The sequence below is a fragment of the Cibotium barometz genome, chromosome 41 (assembly GCF_041138505.1).
Source record: "Cibotium barometz isolate CiBa-2024 chromosome 41, ASM4113850v1, whole genome shotgun sequence".
Taxonomy (NCBI): domain Eukaryota; kingdom Viridiplantae; phylum Streptophyta; class Polypodiopsida; order Cyatheales; family Cibotiaceae; genus Cibotium; species Cibotium barometz.
In genome coordinates, this window is record NC_141086.1 from 30030159 (window position 1) to 30055331 (window position 25173).

Here is a 25173-nt window from a genome sequence, read left to right on the forward strand (position 1 = left end):
AGGATTAATAGTACAAGAATATATTCAAGAAAGGAGTATTTATTTATTATGAATTGATTTTATGTTGGAATGATACGTGAATAAGAAATTGGAGTAAAAGATTATCATCTTCAATGGGCGGTTTATGCGCTAGAAAATAAAAGTGTTATTTTATAATCCTCTAATAACATGTATATACACCATGACAAATATCTTTATAGGGTACAAGTGAGATTAAAGATAATGTAAGTGAGTAAAGTGTTCACGAGTGATGGTGGTATCATCATCAATTCTGTATCCTCGAATAAAATCGTGTTGTTCCATGAGTTGATAAAACTGACTATTGGAATGAAATATGTGAGTGTTGCCAATAGGGATCATGACATGACATGCGTCATGATTGTGTGTCCGAGACTTTGACCATTCATCTTCAGGTTTGTTTTTGAAGATGCATAGTAATGCATCAAATAAGTTAGAATTATGTTCAAATATATAAGAGTTTAAGACATTCCACCAGAAGTCGAAGAAGTTTGGATAGTTAATAAGGATTGTGAGGTGATGGGCGAGTCATTCTAATGCATACAAGATATTCCGGCCAAAAAAATTTTTTTTTTCTCAAGTGTGCTAGTTTTAAAAAGAAACAATAAATAATTTACCTGTTGGTGGCTCCATTGAAATTGGCATGTATAAGTGGTCAAAAATGTACCCAATTTCTTGCAAAAGCTTTGCAAAACTTTTTTTGGCTCAAAAATAGCAATTTTAGGTAAAGTAGGGATTTTTAGGCCAAAATGAAGCTCTTTATTTTTATTTAAAAAAATTTAAAGAGAGAAAATAATTTGCAAGGCTACAGTTGGATTATAGAATAGAGATTAAAAAAATAGAGGCTTGAAAGCTTTTCAAATGCTTTAAGAGAAGTTTTGTATCGCTTTAAGTTTTAAAAAAAAGCTCTAAAGCTTTGAGCTATTAAAGCTTAAAAGCATTAATAGTCTTAAGGCTTCAAAAATAATAAAAAAATTGACTGATGATTGTGTGCAGAGAAATCAACAAAATACTTTAGGATGCAATTTGCACTATGCATCCTTGGAAGATGGAGGATGATGATATTGGACTAAAAACTATAATAACAATGGTTTTGGAGATTGTAGATGAAAGGCAAACAAATCTGTGGTGTCGAATAGAAAGAAAACAGATAAACCACTTAGATTTTTTATGGTTTTGGAAAGTGGTTTTCTACCTTTCTTTGACTTGTGGATAAAAGAAACATGGATTTTGGTTATCCACACAATAGATAAAAACAAGACTTCTTAAATGAACCTTCACCTTTGGTTGGCAATTTATGAGTGAAAAACTACCTTCTCGTAAATTTCAAAGCTTCTTTATCTTCTAGTTCTTCACCACCTTCAAACTTTGCTATCAATCTTGGCTCTGATACCAATGTTGGAGGGTGAAAAGAACTCACTATAATAATTGCAAAGTATAAATCACAGAGCATAAAATAAAAATTACACAATACAAAATTGGGTCCAATTTGATTTCACACAAAGCCCACATTTGAGTCTTGGTGTATTTAAGTTATATTGCTTGAAATAACTTATGGGCTCAAAATAGTGTCCACTTTTACAAATAAGTCAACTTCTTAAAAAATAGCTTGCTTTATTGGATGTGCAAGCCAATCTACTTAAAAATAGGTGGAAACCTTGAACTTTATAAATATTTTTATCTCTTGTAAAAGCAAATATGTACATGGGAGGTTTCATATGTCCCAATAAATATATACATTGATAATAAATATGGTTAATATCCAAAATGAAATAATGATGTTGTGCATTGTCACAAAATCAAATAATATTTGTCGACACCCAAAATCGAGTGTCTCAAAATATTCTTGACCACACTACCACCTCGCCTCCATTATTCAATCCAAGGATGTACACTTATATCAACTATACCAATCAATTAATAAATAAATGATAAAAATACAAATAACCATACGAGAATCATAATATTAAGATGATGTAACTAATACTCCCACGCATGTATAGTAACCCATATACACGTAAAGTAAGCTATAATCACCCGGATTTAGAAAGGTGTCCCAATCTAAATCCATCTAAGAGAATTCATAAATAATGGAAAACATGGAAATATGTAATGAAGCAATTATATATGCACATACACATGTATGGGCTAGGCACATGGACCTTAGGTCCCTTGAGCATAGATTTGGGGCATTGGCATATTTATTAACCAATGTGAAATGGCCAGGCACTATATAAGTGACCTTGGTCTAGGCTATTGTAGCCTTTTACCATCATTTGATATGATGGATATTTTGTCTTCTTGGAGGTTATGCCCAATCTTTCATGGCTGATTCATGGAAATCTTTCCATGTCTAGGTGCTACTCCCTAAGTTGAGTGGGACATGTGTGTACTCCATGCTAATGAGTGCAAACCCCTAGGTCCCTTCATTGCATTAGTATTAGAATCATGGATTCTCTTCATTGCATTGGTATCATAGCTATGGATTCTCTTCATTGCATTGTTATTAGAGCCATGGATTCTCTTTATTACAAAATATAAAAATCCCTGAATTAACTCCTCAAAGCACTTACATGTTGGTGGTCAACTTTTTTATGAAACTTCGCCATGTGACTAGGCACTACTGGTGGGCGTATCCCCTGCCTATCTGTGGAGTGTGTGAAAAGGAAGAACATTGACTAACCAATGTCCTTAGAGTAAGTATTGTTTACTTGGAGTCTACTGCCAATCTTTCATCTTTAATGTAAATGTGCAACTATGCAGGTAGGTGGTTTTTTTCTTGGTCTTGGAAGATTTTGTGAGGAGTCATTATATATGTAAGTTAATATGCATGTATGTGTATGTGTGAGGTTGAGTAAGTGTGCATATTTTTGTATGTGCACATGCATGCGAGTGTGTGTGCATGTGTTTTTTTTGTGTACATGTGTGTGTGTGTGTGTGTGTGTGGTGCAATGATTTTATATTCACGTGATCTCACAAGATTTTTTTTGTTAATAACACTTGTGAACATGTTATTCACATGTTCACATGTTTTCATGTTCTCAAAATAGAAGGTCACCAGTGACCTGGTTGGTAACCTGTCGAAGCCTGCCGGGCTTTTTGTTTTCCCGACGGGCCCGCCGAGAAATCCATTTTCTGGCGGGAAAAAAAGTTTTAAAAAAATGGTCAAAATATTTTCATGTTCACAGTCATTCCTACCATTTTTGGGCCTTCTGGACTCATTTATGATGTCAAAAGTTTAAAATTATTTGTACAAAAAAAGTTATCTCTAAATTTATTGCCTTAAGCTCGATTACCATCAATTAGATCTTATTGAACTTCCAATTGAGTCTAATTGACATCAATTAATATACCAATTGAGTCCAATTGGTATCAATTAAGTCTAATTGGGTGTCAATTGATCGATTGGGCTCAATTGACATCAATTGACACCCCATTAGACTCAATTGGGCTTAATTGGACTTAATTGGATTCAATCAATTGACACCCAATTGGACACAATTGGGCTTAATTGGACTCAATTGACATCGATTAACACCCAATTGATGTCAATTGAGCTCAATTGACATCAATCCTAGTCAATTGATATCCAATTGATGTCAATTGAGCCGAATTGACACCAATTGCACTCAATTGGCACCCAATTGATGTCAATTGAGTCCTCAATTAACATCAATTAACACCCAATTGAGTCCAATTGACATCAACTAATACCCAATTGAGTCAAATTGATATCAATTAAGTATAATTGGGTGTCAATTGATCAATTCGGCTCAACTGATATCAATTGACATCAATTAGACTCAATTGACATCAATTGGGTGCCAATTGAGTCCAAGTGACACCCAATTGATATCAATTGCATCCAATTGGGCTTAACTGACATCTATTCACACCTAATTGATATCAATTGAGTCCAATCAGGTTCAATTCACACCCAATTGATGTCAATTGCGCTCAATTGACATCCAATTGATGTTAATTGGACTCAATCAATTAACACCCAATTGATGTCAATTGAGCTCAATTGACATCAACCGTAGTCAATTGACACCAATTTGATGCCAATTGAGCCGAATTAAGCTTAATTGATATTAATTGCACTCAATTGGCACCCAATTGATGTCGATTGAGTTTGATTAAACTCAATTAACATCAATTAACACCCAATTAAGTCTCATTGACATCAATTAATACCTAATTGAGTCAAATTGATATCAATTAAGCTTAATTGGGTGTCAATTGATCAATTGGGCTCAATTGATACCAATTGACATCCAATTGGACTCAATTGACATCAATTGGGTGCCAATTGAGTCCAAGTGACACCCAATTGATATCCATTGCATCTAATTGGGCTCAATTGACATCAATTCACACCTAATTAATGTCAATTGAGTCCAATCACGTTCAATTCACACCCAATTAATGTCAATTGGGCTCAATTGACATCCAATTAACTCAGCTCAATTGATATCAATTGAGTCTAATTCAAACCCAATTGAGTCTAATTACATCTAATTGGACTCAATTGACATCAATTAACACCCAATTGATATCAATTAAATCCAATTAACATCAATTAATACCCAATTGATGTCAATTAAATCTGGAATTAACATCAATTAACACCTAATTGATGTCAATTCAGCTCAATTGACATCAATCGTAGTTAATTGACACTTAATTAATGTTAATTGAGTCAAATTAAGCTTAATTGATATCAATTATACTCAATCGATACCCAATTGATGTCAATTGAGACTCAATTAACATCAATTAACATCCAATTGAGTTCAATTGACATCAATTAATATCTAATTAAGCCAAATTGATATCAATTAAGTCTAATTAGGTATCAATTGATCAATTGGGCTCAATTGATATCAATTGACATCCAAGTGGACTCAATTGATATCAATTGGGTGCCAATTGAGTCCAATTGACACCCAATTGATATCAATTGCATCCAAGTGGGGTCAATTGACATCAATTCACACCTAATTGATGTTAATTGAGTCCAATTAGGTTCAATTTACACCCAATTGATGTGAATTGGGCTCAATTACACCCAATTGATATCAATTTGGCTCAATTGATACCTAATTGATATTAATTAGACTCGATTGATATTAATTAACACCCAATTGATGTCAATTGAGCTCAATTGACATCAATTGTAGTTAATTGATATCCAATTGATGTCAATTAAGCTAAATTAGGCTTAATGGATATCAATTATACTCAATTAGTACCTAATTGATATCAATTGAGTCCAATTGAGCTCAATTAACACCAATTAACACCCAATTGAGTCTAATTTATATCAATTGAGTCCAATTGAGCTCAATTAACATCAATTAACACTCAATTGAGTCTAATTTATATCAATTAACATTTAATTGAGTCAAATTGATATCAATTAAGTCTAATTGGGTGTCAATTGATCAATTGGGCTCAATTGATATCAATTGACATCCACTTGGACTCAATTGACATCAATTGGGTGCCAATTGAGTCTAATTGACACCCAAGTGATCAATTGCATCGAATTGGGCTCAATTGACATTAATTCACACCTAATTGATATCAATTGAGCCCAATTGATATTAATTGAGTCTAATTCACACCCAATTGAGTCCAATTGCATCTAATTAGACTCGATTGACATCAATAAACACCCAATTGATGTCAATTAAACTCAATTAACATCAATAAACACCTAATTGATATCAATTGACTCCAATTGGGTTTAATTGACACCCAATTGATGTCAATTAAGTCCAAATAGATACAATTAGGCTCAATTGACACCTAACTGATGTCAATTGAGTCCAATTGGATTCAATTGAGTCCAATTGGGTTAAATTGGATGCAATTAGGCTTAATTGATGTCAATTGAATTCAATTGGATGCAATTTACCCAATTGATGTCAATTGAGTTCAATTGGATGCAATTTGCCCAATTGATGTCAATTGAGTTCAATTGGATACAATTAGGCTCAATTGACACCTAATTGATGTCAATTGAGTTCAATTCATACCCAATTATTATTAATTATGTCTAATTGAGCTCAATTAACACCCAATTGATGTCAATTGGGCTCAATTAACATCAGTTAACACCCTATTGAGTCCAATTGATGTCAATTGAGTCCAATTGGGTGTCAATTGATATCAATTGAGTCCAATTGATCAATTAATACCCAATTAGACTTAATTGATGTCAATTGGACTCAATTGATATCAATTGGGTACATTCAATTTAGCATCAATTATAATCAATTGACACCCAATTGATATCAATTGACATCAAATTAGGTGTTAATTGATGTCAATTGAGCCCATGTGACATCAATTGTGTGTCAATTGAATCCAATTGATGTCAATTGAGCCCAATTGACATCAATTGTGTGTCAATTGATACACAATTAGCTTCAATTGGGCTCAATTGACACCAATTGACACCCAATTGATGTAAATTAGGCTCCATTGACACCCAATTAGACTCAATTTGGCTCAATTGACATCAATTGACACCCAATTAGACTCAATTTGGCTTAATTAAGTCTAACTAGGCTCAATTAGACTCAATTTGGCTCAATTGATATCAATTGACACCCAATTAGACTTAATTTGACTCAATTGACACCCAATTAGACTCAATTTTACTCAATTGACATCAATTGACACCCAATTGATGTGAACTGATGTGAATTGAGCTCAATTGCATCGAATTAGGCTCAATTGACACCCAATTAATATCAATTGAGTGTAACTGATGTGAATTGATGTCAATTGAGCTCAATTGCATGGAATTAGGTTTAATTGACACCCAATTAATATCAATTGAGTGCAATTGAGCCCAATTCAGGGGTAGTTGCAAGATCAGGGTACCCAGTTTTGTCCACTCAGGCACCCTGTAAACAGTAAAAAAACAGGCATTTGTTTACCTTTAGTGGCTAATCTCTCCTAGTAAATGAAAGAATTTCGTTTCAAGTTCTTTTGTTGGAACATCATATTCAAAGTTGGAAATATAGTTGCATAATTTGATTAAGCATTAGATAGTCAAAAGTTCTCATTTTCTTAGGTACAAAGTCAATGTATACACCCTGTCCCAAATTTGAACTGATTCCATAAAATGCTAATATCTTTTACATATAAACTCATATGAGGTTCCTACTTTGTACCTTAGATCTTCACATAATATGGAGCTTAACTTGATTTTTTGAGAAAATTTTAAGATATTTGTCTATTTTCTTTAAATATTTTAAGATATTTAAAGTGTTATAATATACGCCACTTTTTGTACCCATAATAGCTAACACTTAAAATCCTCAATCTTGTAGATCAAAAGATTGGGTAGATACTGAGACATTAGTAGAATGTGGTGGTTAGTAAAAATTACAAATCCAATGGTTGGATTTTTAATGATCTCTTTTTCAAAATTCTTCCAGACTATCAGAAGGCCTGCAAATATTAATAATCTAATTAGTAAAATTACATTTTTGATGTGAATCATCTAAAACCTATAGGGACTAGTGTACTTGTAATGGTGCACCTATGGAAAAATAAATTGGATCACTCTAAGTATGGAAATATCATTTGTTTATCATTTTATCATATTTTTAATTAATTTTGATTAATTAGACTAATTTATATTAATTTAAGTTATATTAGGTTAATTTAAGGGCAAGTGTATTTTCTATTATTTCCTTGATCTCATTTTAAGTACCTTGCCCCCCAAAATTTGCTCTCCAAGCATTGTCCCAGTCCAGCATAAACTGGATAAAACTGGACACCCTGATCTTGCAACAACCCTCAGCTCAGTTGTAATCAATTGACACCCAATTGATGTTAGTTGCATCCAATTTGGCTCAATTGAAACCCAATTGATGTCAATTGAGTCCAATTGATGTTAATTGGCACCCAATTGATGTCAATAAGGTTCAATTGATGTTAATTGACACCCAATTGATGTCATTTACGTCCAATTGAGCTCAATTGACACCCAAATTATCCAATTGAAGTCAATTGGACTTAATTGACTTTAATTGTGTTAATTAGATATTAATTGATATCAATTAACACCCAATTGCTGTCAATTGAGTCTAATTCGGCTCAATTGACACTCAATTGAGCTCAATGTATCATATTAAGCTCAATTGACATCAATTGACACACAATCGATCACACAATTGAGTGCAATTGAGCCCAATTGAGCCCAATTAATATCAATTGTGATCAATTGACATCCGATTGATGTTAATTGCATCCTATTGGGCTCAATTGAGCACAATAGGATGCAATTAACACCCAATTGAGTGTCAATTGAGTGCAATTGAGCCCAATTGAGCTCAATTGATATCAATTGACACCCAATTGATGTCAACTGAGCTCAATTGAGCTTAATTGACATCAATTGTAATAAATTAACACCCAATTGAAGTCAATTGGGCTTAATTAATATCAATTAACATCCAATTATTGTCAATTGAGTCCAATTCGACTCAATTGATACTTAGTTTACACCCAATTTATACAAATTGGGTGTAAATTGGGCTCAATTGCATCGAGTTAGGTACAATTGACATCAATTGACACCCAATTAATATCAATTGAGTGTAAATCAAGTGTAATTGAGTCCAATTGGGCTCAATTGAGTGCAGTGATGTCATGGACAATTGAGTCAATTGATGTAAGTATAGTTAGATTTAATTGGTGTGTCAATTGAACTTAAGGCCAACAAATTATACAAAACTTTTTCTGTGCCAAGAATTTTAAACTTTTGACATCATAAATGAGTCCAGAAGGCCCAAAAATGGTAAGAATGACTGTGAACATGATTTTTTTTATTTTTATTTTTTATTTTTTATTTTTTTATTTTTTTATTTTTCCCACCGAGAAAATGGGTTTTCCTGGCGGGCCCTCCGGGAAAGTGTCATTTTCCCGGCGGGATTACTGGCAGAGAAGGTTTTTGCAGGTCATAAAAAATGCCCGTGAATATACATTGTGATCACAAGAATTTTTATGTTATTAACACATGTTAATAACATGTTCACGTGTTTTCGTTCATGTCAGTGAAATCCCTGGTGTGGTGCGTTGTGTATGCGCACATGCACGTGTTTATGTTGGCATACATATAGATCTATTTATATATACGTATATACATACCTAAATAAATAAATATATGTATCTGTGTGTGTGCATCTATGTGTGCTAGGGAAAACAAATGAGCAAATGAGAAACTCTTTAATGTGTGTGTGTGTGTGTTTATATATATAAGAAACTCATTCAATGATTGATGGTGACAACTAATTGTGAGTCCCAATGCATCTAGGCTTGTGGAAAAGAACCTTCCTTTTAAAAAGTTCAAAAATGTGAAACTCTCCTATACACACATACATACATATACATATACATATACATATACATATACATATACATACACATACACATACACATACACATACACATACACATATACATATACATATACATATACATATATATATACTCATTCAATGAGCACATGACTTGATGGTGACAACTAATTTTGTGAGCCCCAATTCATTTAGGCATGTGTAAAAAATATGTATAAAATTTAAAAAAAATCTCCTTTCTCCTTTATGTGAAAGATCTCTCCTTCTCTTGCCAAGTCACAGGTCTCCTTTCTTTGCCACATGGTAGGTTACGAGCAATATATATATATAGAAGGTACAACTGGTAGGTGGGTTTTTTCTTAGTCTTAGAGGAGTTTGTAAAGGTACACCTGTGGAGGTAGGTTTTTTCTTTGTCTTAGAGGACTTTGTGGAGACTTGGGATTCAAGCTTTTGGTTCACTCAATCCAACATTTTTTTCTTAGTCTTAGAGGACTTTGTGGAGACTCGGGAGTCAAGATTTGGGTTTAGTCAATCCAACCGTTTAAAATAAAATAAAATTATTGATTTTGTGGATATTGCTTGTATTATGGATCTTTACTTATGGTGTCTCAATTGAATTTTTGCTGCTCGCTCATCCTTTACTTCGAAATAAATGGCTAAATTTGCAGCTTTTCAAAGTCGAGCAGCAATGGCCTCATTTCATCCCCAAGTGCCCCTCATTTTATTTTTTGCCACTCTTCTGACTTTGCATCTCACCAGAACTTGTTTGACCCAGGCATAGTAGCGAATACCACTAGCTGCTCTGCAGGCTTTCACGTCCCCTTGGCTTCCATTTTCAATAACACTCTATAGATCTTTGATGATGAGCATGCACTTGTGGGTGATGGGGCATAAGTACTATATGAGAAAGTGTAGTTTTGTTGATATTTCCAAGTTAATAATGCGTTAGAGATACCCCTCACAAAACCCATTTCAAGCTTTGATTTATATGGGTGGAAAATGAAAAGGTAATATTGTCCAAAGACAAGAAAAGCTTTGATTTATATGGGTGGAAAATGAAAAGGTAATATTGTCCAAAGACAAGAAAAGCTAAAAAGAAAAATTGATCGAAGGTGCCGCTAAATTTGGTTGCCCATCCTTTACTTTGAAATAAATGACTAAATTTGAGGTAAAAATGCCTTGTAAAATTTTTACCTTTTTAATAGAATTTTCCAACTTTTCTAAGAAAAAGAAGAAATAAATGGCTTAAGTGGTGACACAACTAAACTTTACCATGACTAGACACAAGTGGTGGGCCTATCCCCCGCCCATCAATGGAGTGTGTGAAAGAAAAAACACCGAACAACCAATTCCAATTGCCCTTAGAGTAAGTATTGGAGTTTAATACCGATATTTCCTCTTTGATGTAAAGGTACACTAATGGAGGTGGATTTTTTCATAGTCTTGGAAGACTTTGTTGGCCAAAACCCACTTGTGGAGGTGAGGACTTTGTGGAGACTCTGGGGTCAAGCTTTTGGTTTAGTCAATCCAACAGAATTGTAGGTGAAACTGTAGTTTTGTGGAGGCTTTTGTGAGAGGACTCGAGAGTCAAGCTTTTGGATCTTCTCACGTATGCTATTAGATCTTTACTTATGGAGAGGCATAAGTACTATAGGTGGAAGTGTAGTTTTGTTGACATTTTTCAAGTTTTTAATGGGTTAGAGATGCTCCTCACACAACCCCTTTCAAGCTTCGATTTATATGGGTGGAAAACTTCAAAGGGGTCTCCTCTCCACTAAATTTTCATTGCTCATCCTTTACTTCAAAATAAATGGGTAAATTTGAGGTAAAATGCACCTTGTAATTTTATTACATTTTAATATAACTTTTCAATGCTAAGCTTCTCTCCAGCTTCTCTACTAGGGGATAGTGAGCAACAATGGCCTCATTTCATCTACAAGCACCCCTCATTTTGTTTCTTGCTACTCTTCTAACTTTGCATCTCACTATGATTTGTTTGGCCCAGCAAAACGAATACCACTAGTTGCAAGCTTTAACCTCTTCTTGGTTTCCATTTTCATTAACAATTCTAGAGTCTCAACCCCCAACAATGGCTATTTTTTCCCATTCACATTCTCGCTCGTTTTCTAATGGCTGGGAAGGTTTTTTTGTTGGGGATATGCACCAATCGACGCATCGATCAGAGCATCTTTGATTTCTACCTTTGTGTTTCTCTAGGAAGGCCCACAGACTTTACTAGTTCGATGTTCTATACATTCCTATATAGTAAAAAAAAACATTTTGCTAGATAGTTCACTAGAAAAAATGAACGTATCTAGTAAAATTATGGATCTGGAAAAAGTGGAACACTTTCCAATTCTTCATTCTAGGAAAACACTTGCCATGTAGGAAATAAACTAGCAATAAATCACTATATAGTAAAAACTATGTACTAAAAAGTTTCTATATAATAAAAGTCATGAAAGTATTCACTGCATAGTAATTGATTTAGGTAACTTTTCCTAAATAGCAAGCTATATAGTAAAATATTGCTATATAATAATCACTAATCAATAAATTACTGTATAGTAATGTATATAGTAAAATATTAGTATATATAGTACATTATTTCTATATAACAAATCAATGTGTAAAAAACCACTATACAATAATGATTATTAAGACAAATACAGTGAAAATCTGTGTATGTGTGTGTGTTGTGTGCATGCACATGCATGTGTTTATGTTGGCATACATATAGATTTATTTATATATACGTATATACATACCTATAAATAAATAAATATATATGTATGTGTGTGTGTTCTCTCTTCCATACACGTGCACATAATATAATTTTTTTGTGTGTGTGCGTGCTAGGGAAAACAAATGAGCAAATGAGAAACTCTTTAATATATATGTGTGTGTGTGTGTTTATATATATAAGAAACTCATTCAATGATTGATGGTGACAACTAATTGTGAGCCCCAATGCATGTAGCCTTGTGGAAAAGAATCGTTCCTTTTAAAAAGTTCAAAATATGAAACTCTCCTATACACACATACATATACATATACATAGGTATATATATATATATATATATATATATATATACTCATTCAATGAGCAAATGACTTGATGGTGAAGACAACTAATTGTGAGCCCCAATTCATTTAGGCATGTGTAAAAAATATGTATAAAAATTAAAAAAAATTAAAATATGTGAAAGATCTCGGGAGACTCGGGAGTCAAGCTTTAGAGGACTTTGTGGAGACTCGGGAGTCAAGCTTTTGGTTCACTCAATCCAACATTTTTTTTCTTAGTGTTGGGGAGGACTTTGTGGGGACTGGGGAGTCGAGCTTTTCGTTAAGTCAATCCAAGCTTTTCGTTAAGTCAAGCTTTTCGTTAAGTCAATCCAACCGTTCAAAGAAAAAAAAATCATTGAAAAAAAATCATTTTTTGTAAAAGGTTTGGCATTAGAAGTGGGCTTAGTACCCATGGGACCCCCTTATCCCACAAACCGTTCAAAGAAAAAAAAATCATTGATTTTGTGGTAGTGCTTGTATTATGGATCTTGGCGACAGCTAAATTTTCGCTCCTCGCTCATCCTTTACTTGGAAATAAATGGCTAAAGTCGCAGCTTTTCAAAGCTGAGCAGCAATGGCCTCATTTCATCATCCCCAAGCGCCCTTCCTTTCATTTCTTGCCACTCTTCTTCTTCTTCTTCTGACTTTGCATCTCACCATAACTACTTGTTTGGCCCCGCCACAGCCACAGTGGCCGCAGCAGCGAATAGCACTAGCTACAGGCTTTCACCTGTCCGTGGCTTCCATTTTCAGTAGTATTGTAGGCGTCCCAACCCCCAGCAACAATGGCTATTTTTTTCCACTCCTGGACTCGCAATCGTTTTCTAGCGGCTCCAAAGGTTTTTGGTTAGGGATGTGCACCAATCAGAACGACGTCGATCACAACGTCTCTGATATCTACCTTTGTGTCTGTCTAGGGGCGCCTCCCACAGCTGGCGATACGGTCGAATTTGCCTCTGTATCTATCAAGGGAAGAAACGACGCAGCAGGCACTGCGGCCAACATTGAACAGGGCACCGTTATGGCGCCGGTGTGGAGAGCCAATCCAGGGCACTCTCTTGCGTCCGTCGAGGCATTCCTCGCCGTAGGTAAGGCCAAGGCGCAGCTGGAGCTGCGAGATGCAGACGGCACCCTCGTGTGGAGCGTGGGCGCTGACAATATGGCCGCCATGGAGCTACAGGATTCCGGCAATCTAGTAATCCTCGATTCCGCTAACCGCACCCTCTGGCAGAGCTTCCAACATCCCACCGACACCTTGGTGCTCTCGCAGAACTTGAGTTTGGGCATGAGTCTCACCAGCAACAATTCCCTCTACTCTTTAGCCATGGAAACACGGGGCCTTGTCTTCTCTCTCCTAGGTCTTGCAGGGGCAGCTAACTCCTCATTCTGGTTAATCCCTTCGCCCAACAACACTTCTGACAAGCGTATCCAGCAGCTTTCCGGCCATATTGCAAAATCTGCGCATGCAGTCCTTGATACTTTCGGCCTCTCATTGTTTGGAGATGAACAACATCTCTTAGTGTACTGTGATTTGCCTTCGCCGGCGGATCTGATGCGCCTGGAGGACGATGGCCGACTTCGCTTCTATGCTGTCCAAGTTTCAGAGCCCATCGGCACACTTGATAGCCTTACTACTAGTTGCTATTACAATCCAGATACCTCAGATCCAGTACCAATGGCGACTCCACAGACGACCTGGGGTGCCTGCGACGTCCCGATGGTGTGTGGAGCCTTGGGCATGTGCTCCCCCGACTCGGTCTCAACGCCGGATCTGGCTGACCGGTACTGTACATGCCCAGCTGGATTCACACTAATAGATGAGCATGATGCGTCCCAAGGCTGTAAAGCCTCCGTCCCCTTGACCCCAAATCAATGCGGCAGCGCGGACCTCCTCCAAATCAACAACACTGCCACTATCTTTCAGTTTTCTGGTGAGATCTTCAACAACACCGCCATCTCAGTGGAGCGCTGTAAGCACATGTGCTCGTCTGCTTGCAATTGCAGCGGTGTAATCTTCAACCACAACCATACCTTTTGCTTCCCTATTACAGATCATCGGCTGAGCCTTCTCAATGTCACTGGAAGGAGTGACAACCTGTCCTACACGGCTTTTTTGAAGGTTGCACATCTGATTTCTGACTCCCATTCACATCGTCTAAGCCGGACTGTAATTGTGCTCCTAGCTTCCGCCTCTGCCATTTCAGTTGCCTGTGTAGCAACTCTGGCTTTGTATGGCTGCAGGAGATTCATTAGAAGAGGTGCGGGCATCAAGTTCAACAGCAGTAGCCTTGGTGGGGATGAGACGCTCAATTTGCCCAGTACATTACCCACTAGGTTTTCTTTCAAAGAATTGCACAAGGCAACGCACGGGTTCAACAAATTGTTGGGCGCAGGCGGGATGGGTTCAGTGTATGCTGGTGCTCTTCCCGATGGCAAGCAAATAGCAGTGAAGAAGCTCGACATCATCCTCCGAGGCGACATGTCCAAGGGATTTTTGACAGAGGTGGCCACCATGGGTAGAACCAGCCACTTCAACATTGTGCAGCTTCTGGGCTTCTGTTGGGAAACATCCCATCAGATGCTGGTCTACGAGTACATAGATAGGGGCTCTCTTGATCGCTGGCTCTTCGAGGCTGAGCAATTTCTCGATTGGGCCAGCCGCTTCAAAGTGGCACTAGGCATAGCCAAGGGCCTGGCCTACCTACATGAAGGTTGCTCACAGACCATCCTGCACCTCGACATCAAACCCCAGAACATCCTCCTAGATGAGGACTTCGAGCCCAAGCTGGCCGATTTTGGCTTGGCCAAGCTCATGGCTAGGGATGCATCTCACGTGGTGACTGTCCTAAGGGGAACTCCTGGCTACATAGCTCCAGAGATGTTTTGGTGCGTGGCACCTGTTAGCAAGAAATGTGACATCTATAGCTTGGGCATGGTGTTGCTAGAGATGGTGGGCGGGCGGAAAAACATAGACTTGGCATTGCTGATGGCAGCAAATGTTGCTAGTAGTGAAGACCAACCTCAAGGGAGTATTCAACCAGTGGTGGAAGAAGACGAGGAACAATGGCATTTTGCGAGCTGGGCCGCCAAGAAGTGTGAGGAGGGGAGGAAGCTGGAGTTGGTGGACAAGAGGCTGCAGGGGGCCTTCTGCGCTAAAGAAGCTGGCAGGGTGATAGAGGTGGCATTGTGGTGCATCCAGGAGAAACCCAGCTTGAGGCCTTCAGCTGGAACAGTGGTGCAATGGCTGGAGGGATCAAGCATCCCACTAGAGGACGCCCCCTTCTCCACCGTAGCCTACTCCCAATCTCGTGTCAAATCCAGCATCTGCCAGTACCTACAGGGTTCCCACACGTCCTCGACAAGTCACAATAATTAACAAGCAGGTAGCCTCAGACTAGCTAAATTTCACATCACATATTTCTGTATATATATGTATATTTTAAAACAATTATATATAATACTATCATATTTGTGTATATATATGTATATGTGTGTGTGTGTGTGTGTGTGTGTGTTTGGAAACATTTATATATAATACTGTAATTGCTTTTATAGAAACATCATACTCCTGCCTTACAGATTTTTAAGGGCACCCTTAACGTCTGTGTCTCATCTTCTGCTCTCAAGGATGATTGGTCCCATCTCCACTAATACCCAGTTGCATGCCAGAGTGCAAGAGGGTAAAGATAGGAGCCCCTTTTGAAGATTCACCAACCAACTCATCTCCTTTAGCCCACACTTTGATATCAGGTCTTCCTCCATTGGGGTGCTCCACAATAACAAAAAAAGGTGTGCTTTTCTTGTTTGGTCTTTTTATACTAGCTGAGAGTTTTAGGTCAAGCTTTACAAATCACCCCTTTGGAGCACACTTGCTCTTGACTAAATCCTGTTGAATTGGAGGTCCTCCAATGAAAACATGGTAAAGTATGAGCATTGCCATTGCCCAATTGTAATCCTTGTGAAATTTACATCACATATATTGTTTTACATCACATCTCCTAATGCATGTGCCTCACATATTGTATATTTTTTTCCCATAGCAAGAAAGACTATGTGAATGATGCAATGGATCTATCGGACTTTGTAACATAAAACTGGTAGTGAAGGCCTTGAGGTCAGCAAGGGTTTGGAATTCAGTTTTTTTTGGGGGGTGTATATAGTATGGAATTCATGGCTAAGTATAGATGGCATGCTTAATTTTATCCAGGCATGAGCTCAAAAAATGATAAAAGATAAAACAACATGAAAAGGTATGGAGTTCATTTGGGTAACGTGCCACATTAGGTCATAAAAGTGCACCAATTTACACCATGCAAAAATAGTGAGTACATTAAACATTTGAATTAGTTTGCTTAGTGAAAACAAGATTTGCCACACAATAAGGAGAGGGCTAGTTTAGCACCCTTCGACCAAGCTTACAACTAATTAGCCTTGGCCATTGGATAGGTCGACTCCCTACATTGAATGTACGATAGCATCCAAGGTTGGAAAATCATTTACTTTCTCATAGATATACTATTCTTTACCAAAATTCAACGACTTATTTGCCTCTCTTTTTTCCTGTAGTTAAAATCCATTCTACAAAATTTTTGAAAATATGCAAGACCTCTTTTTGCAATTTTCACCTTATATTTTTCATGATGTAAAAATGTTTTAAGTTGATTGTGTACAAAGTGTTAAAAAAAACAATCATGGTTTACAATGTGGGGGTCATTTATATTCATGGTGTAGTGACATAAAGAAAAAGCAGTGGTGTTTTACAATGTGGAGTTCAATATATTCAATCACATAAAGAAATGACAATGATGGTTTAAAATGTGGAGTTTAATGAATTCCATGGAGAGTTGCTGTATAGTGTGTCAACAATGATGAGCTCTTGGAGTCATTTAAATTGTTTGCATTCACTACAATATGATGTGTTTAGTTAAGCTTTGTGAAAAAGACAAGGTAGGTGACCCGCGCTTTGCTACGGCATGAAGTTTTTGCTTACAAATGTATGGTGTATGCAAGTGTGCGATTACATGTGTATCCATCTATGCGTGTGTATGTGTGTGCAAGCATGTGTGAGTGAGCGACTATGCACGCGTGTGTGTGTGTGTGCATATGTGCATGTGTGTATGCATATTTGCATGTGTGCACATGTCTGTGTGCACGTGTATTTGTGTGCATGTGTATGCATACAGTGTATGTATATGTGTGTGCATGTGTCTATGTGTGACTCTCTCATATAGATGCATACTCACATAGATGCATGTATGCGTGTCTCTCTGTCATGCATTCTCTCTATGTCTTTGCCACATGCATAGACATAACCCTCTCTTACACACATACACGTGCACATGCACTCTCTTCTCACACTCATCTCATATACACTCTCTTGCACATACATAGGAACTCTCTCTCTCTCTCTCTCTCACACACACACACACACACACACATCACCCCTTCCACATTTATGTGTGTGTGAGAAGACTGTGTGTACATGTACGTATGTGTGTGAATGTGTTTATAGATAATAGTATTATTATATATTTACTATATGTATATTGATCTATATATCATTATTATATATTGAAACAATCATGGTTTACAACTTTTGGAGCTCAATGAATTCATTTATATTCACGGTGTAGTGACATAAAGAAAAAGCAGTGGTGTTTTACAATGTGGAGTTCAATATATTCAATCATATCCATTGTAAAATTTCATAAAGAAAAGACAATGATGGTTTAAAATGTGGAGTTTAATGTATTCCATGGAGAGTTGATGTATAGTGTGTCAACAATGATGAGCTCGTAGAGTCATTCAAATTGTTTGCATTCACTACAATATGATGTGTTTAGTTAAGCTTTGTGAAAAAGACAAGGTAGGTGACCATCTATGCATGTGTAAGTTTTTACATGTGTGTGTATCCATCTATGCTTGTGTATGTGTGTGCAAGCATGTGTGAGTGAGCGACTATGCATGTGTGTGTGTGTGTGTGTGTGTGTGTGTGTGTGTACTGCACATGTGTGTATGCATATGTGCATGTGTGTGCATATGTCTATGTGTGCAGGTGTATGCATACATGTGCATGTGTATGCATCAGTGTATGTATACGTGTGTGCATGTGTCTATGTGTATGTATAAATGTGTGCATGTGTCTATGTGTGACTCTCTCATAGATGCATATATGTATGACTCTCACATAGATGCATGTATGTGTGTGTCTCTCTCACATGCATTCTCTCTATGTCTTTGTCACATGCATAGACATAACCCTCTCTTACACACGTGCACATGCACTCTCTTCTCACACTCTTCTCGTATACACTCTCTTGCACACATACATATAAACTCTCTCTCTCTCTCTCTCTCTCTCTCACTCACACACACACACACATACATATAAACTCTCTCTCTCTCTCTCTCTCTCTCTCTCTCTCTCTCTCACACACACACACACACACACACACACCACCCCTTCCACATTCATGTGTGGGACCTTGTGTACGTGTACGTATGTGTGTGTGAATGTGTATATATCTAATAGTATTATTATATATTTACTATATGTATATTGATCTCATATCATTATTATAATATATTATTATGTATTTACTTTTTTATTTTATAGATTTGTATTTATTTATTATATATTCATATTTTACCTTCTGTAGTTCATATTTTATTTGTATTTTATTGAAATGTACTTTTACTCTCTCTCTCTCTCTCTCTCTCTCTCTCTCTCACACACACACACACACACACACACACACACACGCACACTTTCTCTCTCTTCTCACACACTCGCTCCCACACATGGAAACTCTCTCTCTTACACGCTCGCACACCTACACACACACACACACAAACAACCAAGCATACATGCAAACACGAATTATATAAAATTATAGATTTTATTACGTGTACATACATACATACATACATATGTATGTATGTATGTATGTATACACACACACACACATAATTTTAATAAATTAAATTTTAATTTAGATTAAATATTAAAGGGTGGGGATGCAGATTGAGGTGTGCTCACTCTCAAATAAATGCATCTTGCGTGTAATCTCTCTCTCTCTCTCTCTATCTCTCTCTCTCTCACACACACACACACAGACACACATGCACATGCACCCTCTCTCTCTCTCTCTCTCTCTCTCTCTCAAGTGTGTTGATGCCTTAAAGTCACTGGTTGGTAGGATGACTTGGTGTGGTCAGGTGCCTTGCAAGCACACCAATGACATGGCTAGGGTGCCAATTGCTTGACTAGAAGTGCCGGGTGGTTGTTGGAGAAGCTAGGGGTGGTGTGGTGTGGTCGGTGGTGTTGTGTTGGTATTCCAATGGAGGTTGGTTAGCTCGGTGAGGCCGATGATGATGTTGTTTTGCAGGAGAATGGGAAAAGTGTTGAAGGTAGGCTGGTTCGTGTTGGTGAAGAAGTTGGACCCTTGGGGTTATCACGGTGGGACCGAGAGTTATGTAGTTGGAGAAGGCGTGTGGCTTGTGTGGCCAGCTATGAAGTTGGAAAGGCCACTTGCTAGGCATGAAGTGCCGAGTTCTTTCTATTGGTGAAGTGGTGGTGATGATGATAAAGAGACAAAGGGTTATGCTGGTGAAGATGCCAAAATTTTGGAGTTGCGATGCTGATGAGAAAAAACAGTCACTCTTCTCGGCAGCATTGAGAATCAATCTCTCTTGCCCTCAAGTTGTATCTCCTAGCCAAGGACCTAGCCCATCTATACGAAGGTTGCTGATAGACCATCCTCCACCTAGATGGCTAAATCCATCCCTGATAGACCATCAGAATAAGTAACAAGGAGGTAGTCCCATACTAGCTAAATTTCCCATCACATATTTATGCATATATATGTATATATTTTTTAAAATATTTAAATATATTACGATAATGTTTTTTATAGATATGTCATACTACCGCCTTGCAGAATCATTTTTCTTTTACAACTTGCTATATACTAAATAGTAGCTGCAAAACTATACCATGGGAACAAAAACCCTTTTGTCATACACACCATTCTAGCCTTCATAGTTTAACAATATATAAACCAACTTTCACGTCACATCTTCTTCTTGGGGGGATTTTGTTTTGTGAGTATTTTCTAGCAAGCACTTTTTGGGAATCGGGCGAGCAGATTCCAAAAAGATACCCTCCCCCCGTTCATCAAGAGAGAGAGAGAGGAGTGAAGAGAGTTAGAGAGTTTCATGACATAATTATTTGAGAGGGAGAGGACATTAGAGAGCCAGAGGGAGTGAAAACAAAAAAGCATGACAACATCACATCCTCTACATCGATGTTATTGCTTCAAACTGAAAATAAAATCAAGTTCATTCACATATAACTACCAAATACAGAAATGTGAAAACCATGATCTTTACCATTATGGGCCTCGCTTGTCCTCCGAGGTGAAGGCACAAAGTAAGCAAACGGTATTCGTACCCTTTTGCACTTTCTCTAGCAAGACACGCTTAGACGATTCATCAATAAAACCATGGGCTCACCATATCGCAAATTAAACCCACCACTTTGGCCTTCACTTGAGAAATAGCATCATCATTACCAAGAAGTGGAAAGGATGTGAGACCTTTCCATGCTTGTGCACTATCTACGACCTTTTGCTTGACTGCCACATCGGTGACCTACCTCTGGATATGCACCAACAATGCTAATATTTGATGAGGCCATCAAAAACAAGATGAAGGAGGGCTTAGAGTGGTGTACTCTACTAACAAGGCTTGGTGGCAATGGTGATTAAGAAAGTGATTTGGAGCTTCTCTGTATAGTTATAGCAGTGGGAGAGGTGTACTCTACTTTTGTATAAAATAAAATAAAAAATAAATTTTATCTTTTTTAATGTCAATAATAAAGGCATCTTTCCTCGAATTTCTACACCACAATAATAAAGGCATCTTTTATACTTTTTTGAAGAAGAGCGAGTATGTATTGGATTTTTTTTTATTACATGAAATTCTAGATAAGGGGTTATGTGTTTTGTGGAGAGCACCTTGACCCTCTCTCTTCTCCCTCTAGCTCATCGTTTCCCTCTCATTTCTGTAAGATTTCGAACCGATGAATGCTCGTAATGTGAATACCATTCATCAATACATGACGACGTTCTAAAGTATCCTTGTCAGTGAGATGTATTGGGAACTTGCTTGTCAAGCTGAGTTCATACTCAACGTTCAACTCCTCGATTGTATAGCAAAATCATGTGAGACAAGGATATTCAAAGTTAGCAGACTACTCACAACTCCCTGCATAGAAAACCATAGCACATGACAAAGAATCAGGATTGATTACCTCAATTAGAATCATTGATGAAACCATAAAAGAATTAGCCATTTAAACTAATATTAATAGAAACACCTTACCTTGGGAAGTAGCTTTGGATGATGACTTTCTTGTTCCAACATCATCAAGAAAATACGAAAGATTTTTATTAGCACACTCTCATAGGAGTTTTCATTCTACACAAATAATTTAGGAAAAATAGGCGTGTTACAGAAAGTACACCTGGAGGAGAGAAAGAGAGGGAGAGCTATTTTATGTTATGCACCTCCTTAGGTTTCCACACGTATAGTTGTTGTTTGTTCTACATTCCTTATTTCTTTTTGATTTTCCCTTTCATTCATGATGAGAATCATATGTATTCTTTCCTTCGTTAAAATAGGATGTGTTGCTCAGCGTTGATGAATGAGTATAAATGTAGAAAGTCCACACCTCCCGTGGTTAGACCCAGGAGCCCACTAGTTCTCTAGTGGATTTTCATCACACACACACACACACACACACACACACACACACATAGAGAGAGAGAGAGAGAGAGAGAGAGAGAGAGAGAGAGAGAGAGAGAGAGAGAGAGAGAGAGAGCTACAGCCACAGTCTAAACTGAGCATGAGAGAGACAAGGAAAGAGAGAGATGACGCCGTTGCTAATAGCAGTAAAACACCACCATATAACGTTTCATCATAAAGTGTTTATTTTTAATCACGAAGTTTTTTGAACTCCTAAACATTCATTCCCACATATAAAAAAATTTCTTTTATATACTAAATAATTACACCTTTCAAAAAGGAGAGAAGTGGTACCATCTATGCATGCTTTAACTCCTTTATACTTTACTAAATATATGTAATAAATATTGCATTTTCTTGTGGTTGTTGTTGCAATTCCTAGCAAAAAGGATTAATAGTGCAAGAATATATTCAAGAAAGGAATATCTATTTATTATGAATTGATTTTATGTTGGAATGATATGTGAATAAGAAATTGGAGTAAAAGATTGTCATCTTCAATGGGTAGTTTATGGGCTACGAAATAAAAGTGTTATTTTAAAATCCTCTAAAAACATGTGTATGCACCATGACAAATATCTTTATACGGTGTAAGTGAGATTAAAGATAATGTAAGTGAGTAAGAAAATGTTCACGAGCGACAGTGGTATCATCATCAATTATGTATCCTTGAATAATATCGTGTTATTCCATGAGTTGATAAAATTGAATATTGGAAGATAATATGTGAGTGTTGTCAATAGGGATCATGACATGGCATGTTTCATGATTGTGTTTCCGGGTCTTTGACCATTCATCTTCAGGTTTGTCATTGAAGATGCATAGTAATACATCAAATAAGTTAGAATTACGTTCGAATATATGAGTCAAAGACATTCCACCAGAAGTTGAGAAGTTTGGATGGTTAATAAGCATTGTGAGGTGATGGGTGAGTCATTCTAGTGCATACAAGATATTTCGGCAAAAAGAAAATCCCAAGTGTGCTAAAAACAATAAATAATTTACCAATTGGTGGCTCCATTGAAATTGGCATGTATAAGTGGTTGAAAATATACCAAATTTCTTGTAAAAGCTCTAAAAAACTTTCCAACTTTATCCAAAAAATCTTTGGTAAATTTTTGGACTCAAAAATAGGAATTTTAGGTAAAGTAGGGATTTTAAGGCCAAAATGAAGCTCTATAATTTTATGAAAAATTTTGAAGTAAAAAAATAATTTGCAAGGCTGCGGTTGGATTATGGACTAGAGATTTAAAAAAATAGAGGCTTGAAAGCTTTTTAAAAGCTTTAAGAGAAGTTTTGTAAAGTTTTAAGTTTTTTTAAAAGGCTCTCAAGCTTAGAGTTTTTTTTAAAAAAGCTCTAAAGCTTTAAGCTATTAAAGCTTTAATAGTCTAAATCTTGAAAAAAAAAATTGGCTGGGGATTGTGTGCGAAGAAATCAATAAAATACTTTAGGATGGAATTTGCATTGTGCAACATTGGAAGATGGAGGAAGGTGAAATTCGACTAAAAATTGTAATAACAATGGTTTTGTGGCTTGTAAATGAAGGCAAACAAATTTGTGGTGTCAGATAGAAAGAAAACAGATAAACCACTTTTGGATTTTTGATGGTTTTGGAAAGTAGTTTTCTACATTTCTTTGACTTGTGGATAAAAGAAACATGGATTTTGACTTATTAAATGAACCTTCGCCTTTCGTTGGTAATTGGAGATTAAGACAAATCATTCTATCTTGCAAGAGACTACTCACTTGTTGTAGCATTGGAGGCTTCAATTCGTATGTGGAGAAGCTTCAATGGTGGTTATTCAATGTAGCCAGGCCGCCCGTATGTACGAGAAAACACAGCAAAAGAACATCACTGATCCATGATGCCTAATGTCTAGATTTTAAGATTGCCTAAGCTTAGGTGAAGCTTAAGCTAGCTTAAGCTTGGCTTCCAAGCTCCAATGCCCATTTCTTGATCAAGAAATCAAGAAAATCAAGAAAGTCCAAGAAAATCAAGAAAATGCAAAAAAATTCAAAAATTTGGATCAAAGACATGGACTCTGATTCCAATGAAAGAAAGTGGCAACTAGATCAACCTAGATTTAACCTAATTAACCTTGGATTAACCTAGATTAAGATGATTAGCCTAAGTTTAGAGCAAGAAAAGAAAGTAAGAGACTTATGTAATCTTGATTATCAAAAGGTTCCAAAAATATGGTGTATATGACTTGTATACATGACCCCCCTTTCACACTATCATAAGTGTTGTCCATGGGCATGGTCAATTGGCCTTGGGCCCATTATTCATATGAGACCATTACACTTTGTTACAATTAGTATTAGGACCATGGATTCTCTTCATTGCATTGGTATCAAAGCCATGCATTCTCTTTACAATATATAAAATTCCATAAATTAATTGCTTATGGCACTTACATGTTGGTGGTCAACTTTTTGATGAAACTTCGCCATGTGACTAGGCACTACTGGTGGCCCTATTCCGTGCCCATCTGTGGAGTGTGTAAAAAGGAAGAACATCGACTAACCAATGTCCTTCGAGTAAGTATTGTTTCCTTGGAGTCTAATGCCAATCTTTCATTTTTAATGTAAATGTGCACCTATGCTAGTAGGTTGGTTTTTTCTTGGTCTTGGAGGATTTTGTGAGGAATCAAGCTTTTGGTTTAGTCAATCCAATGGTTTCTTTGTTTTTTGGAAATAAATATGAGATCCTTGATTTTGCGGGTATTACTTTTACTATGGATGTGTTACGGTAATTAATTTATTATTGGGTAAACCAATAAGTAAAAAGAATATCTTGGGTGACCCAAGTGCCATTAGTTTGATTGTGAGTGAATCCAACCAACTGTGACATGTGTGACACATGTAAGAAATGTGTGAGTTTGATTATGAGTGAATC

The 25173-nt window shown here is 36.8% G+C and overlaps 1 protein-coding gene across 1 annotated transcript; it reads left to right on the forward strand.

Annotated features, from left to right (window-relative positions):
• Positions 1 to 13039: 13039 nt before the first annotated feature.
• LOC147614843 (G-type lectin S-receptor-like serine/threonine-protein kinase SD2-5) lies at positions 13040 to 16561 on the forward strand. The gene has a single exon (XM_086779791.1). The coding sequence runs from the start codon at positions 13042 to 13044 to the stop codon at positions 15841 to 15843; it is 2802 nt and encodes a 933-aa protein (XP_086635917.1). The 5' UTR covers positions 13040 to 13041; the 3' UTR covers positions 15844 to 16561.
• The last annotated feature ends 8612 nt before the right edge of the window (positions 16562 to 25173 follow it).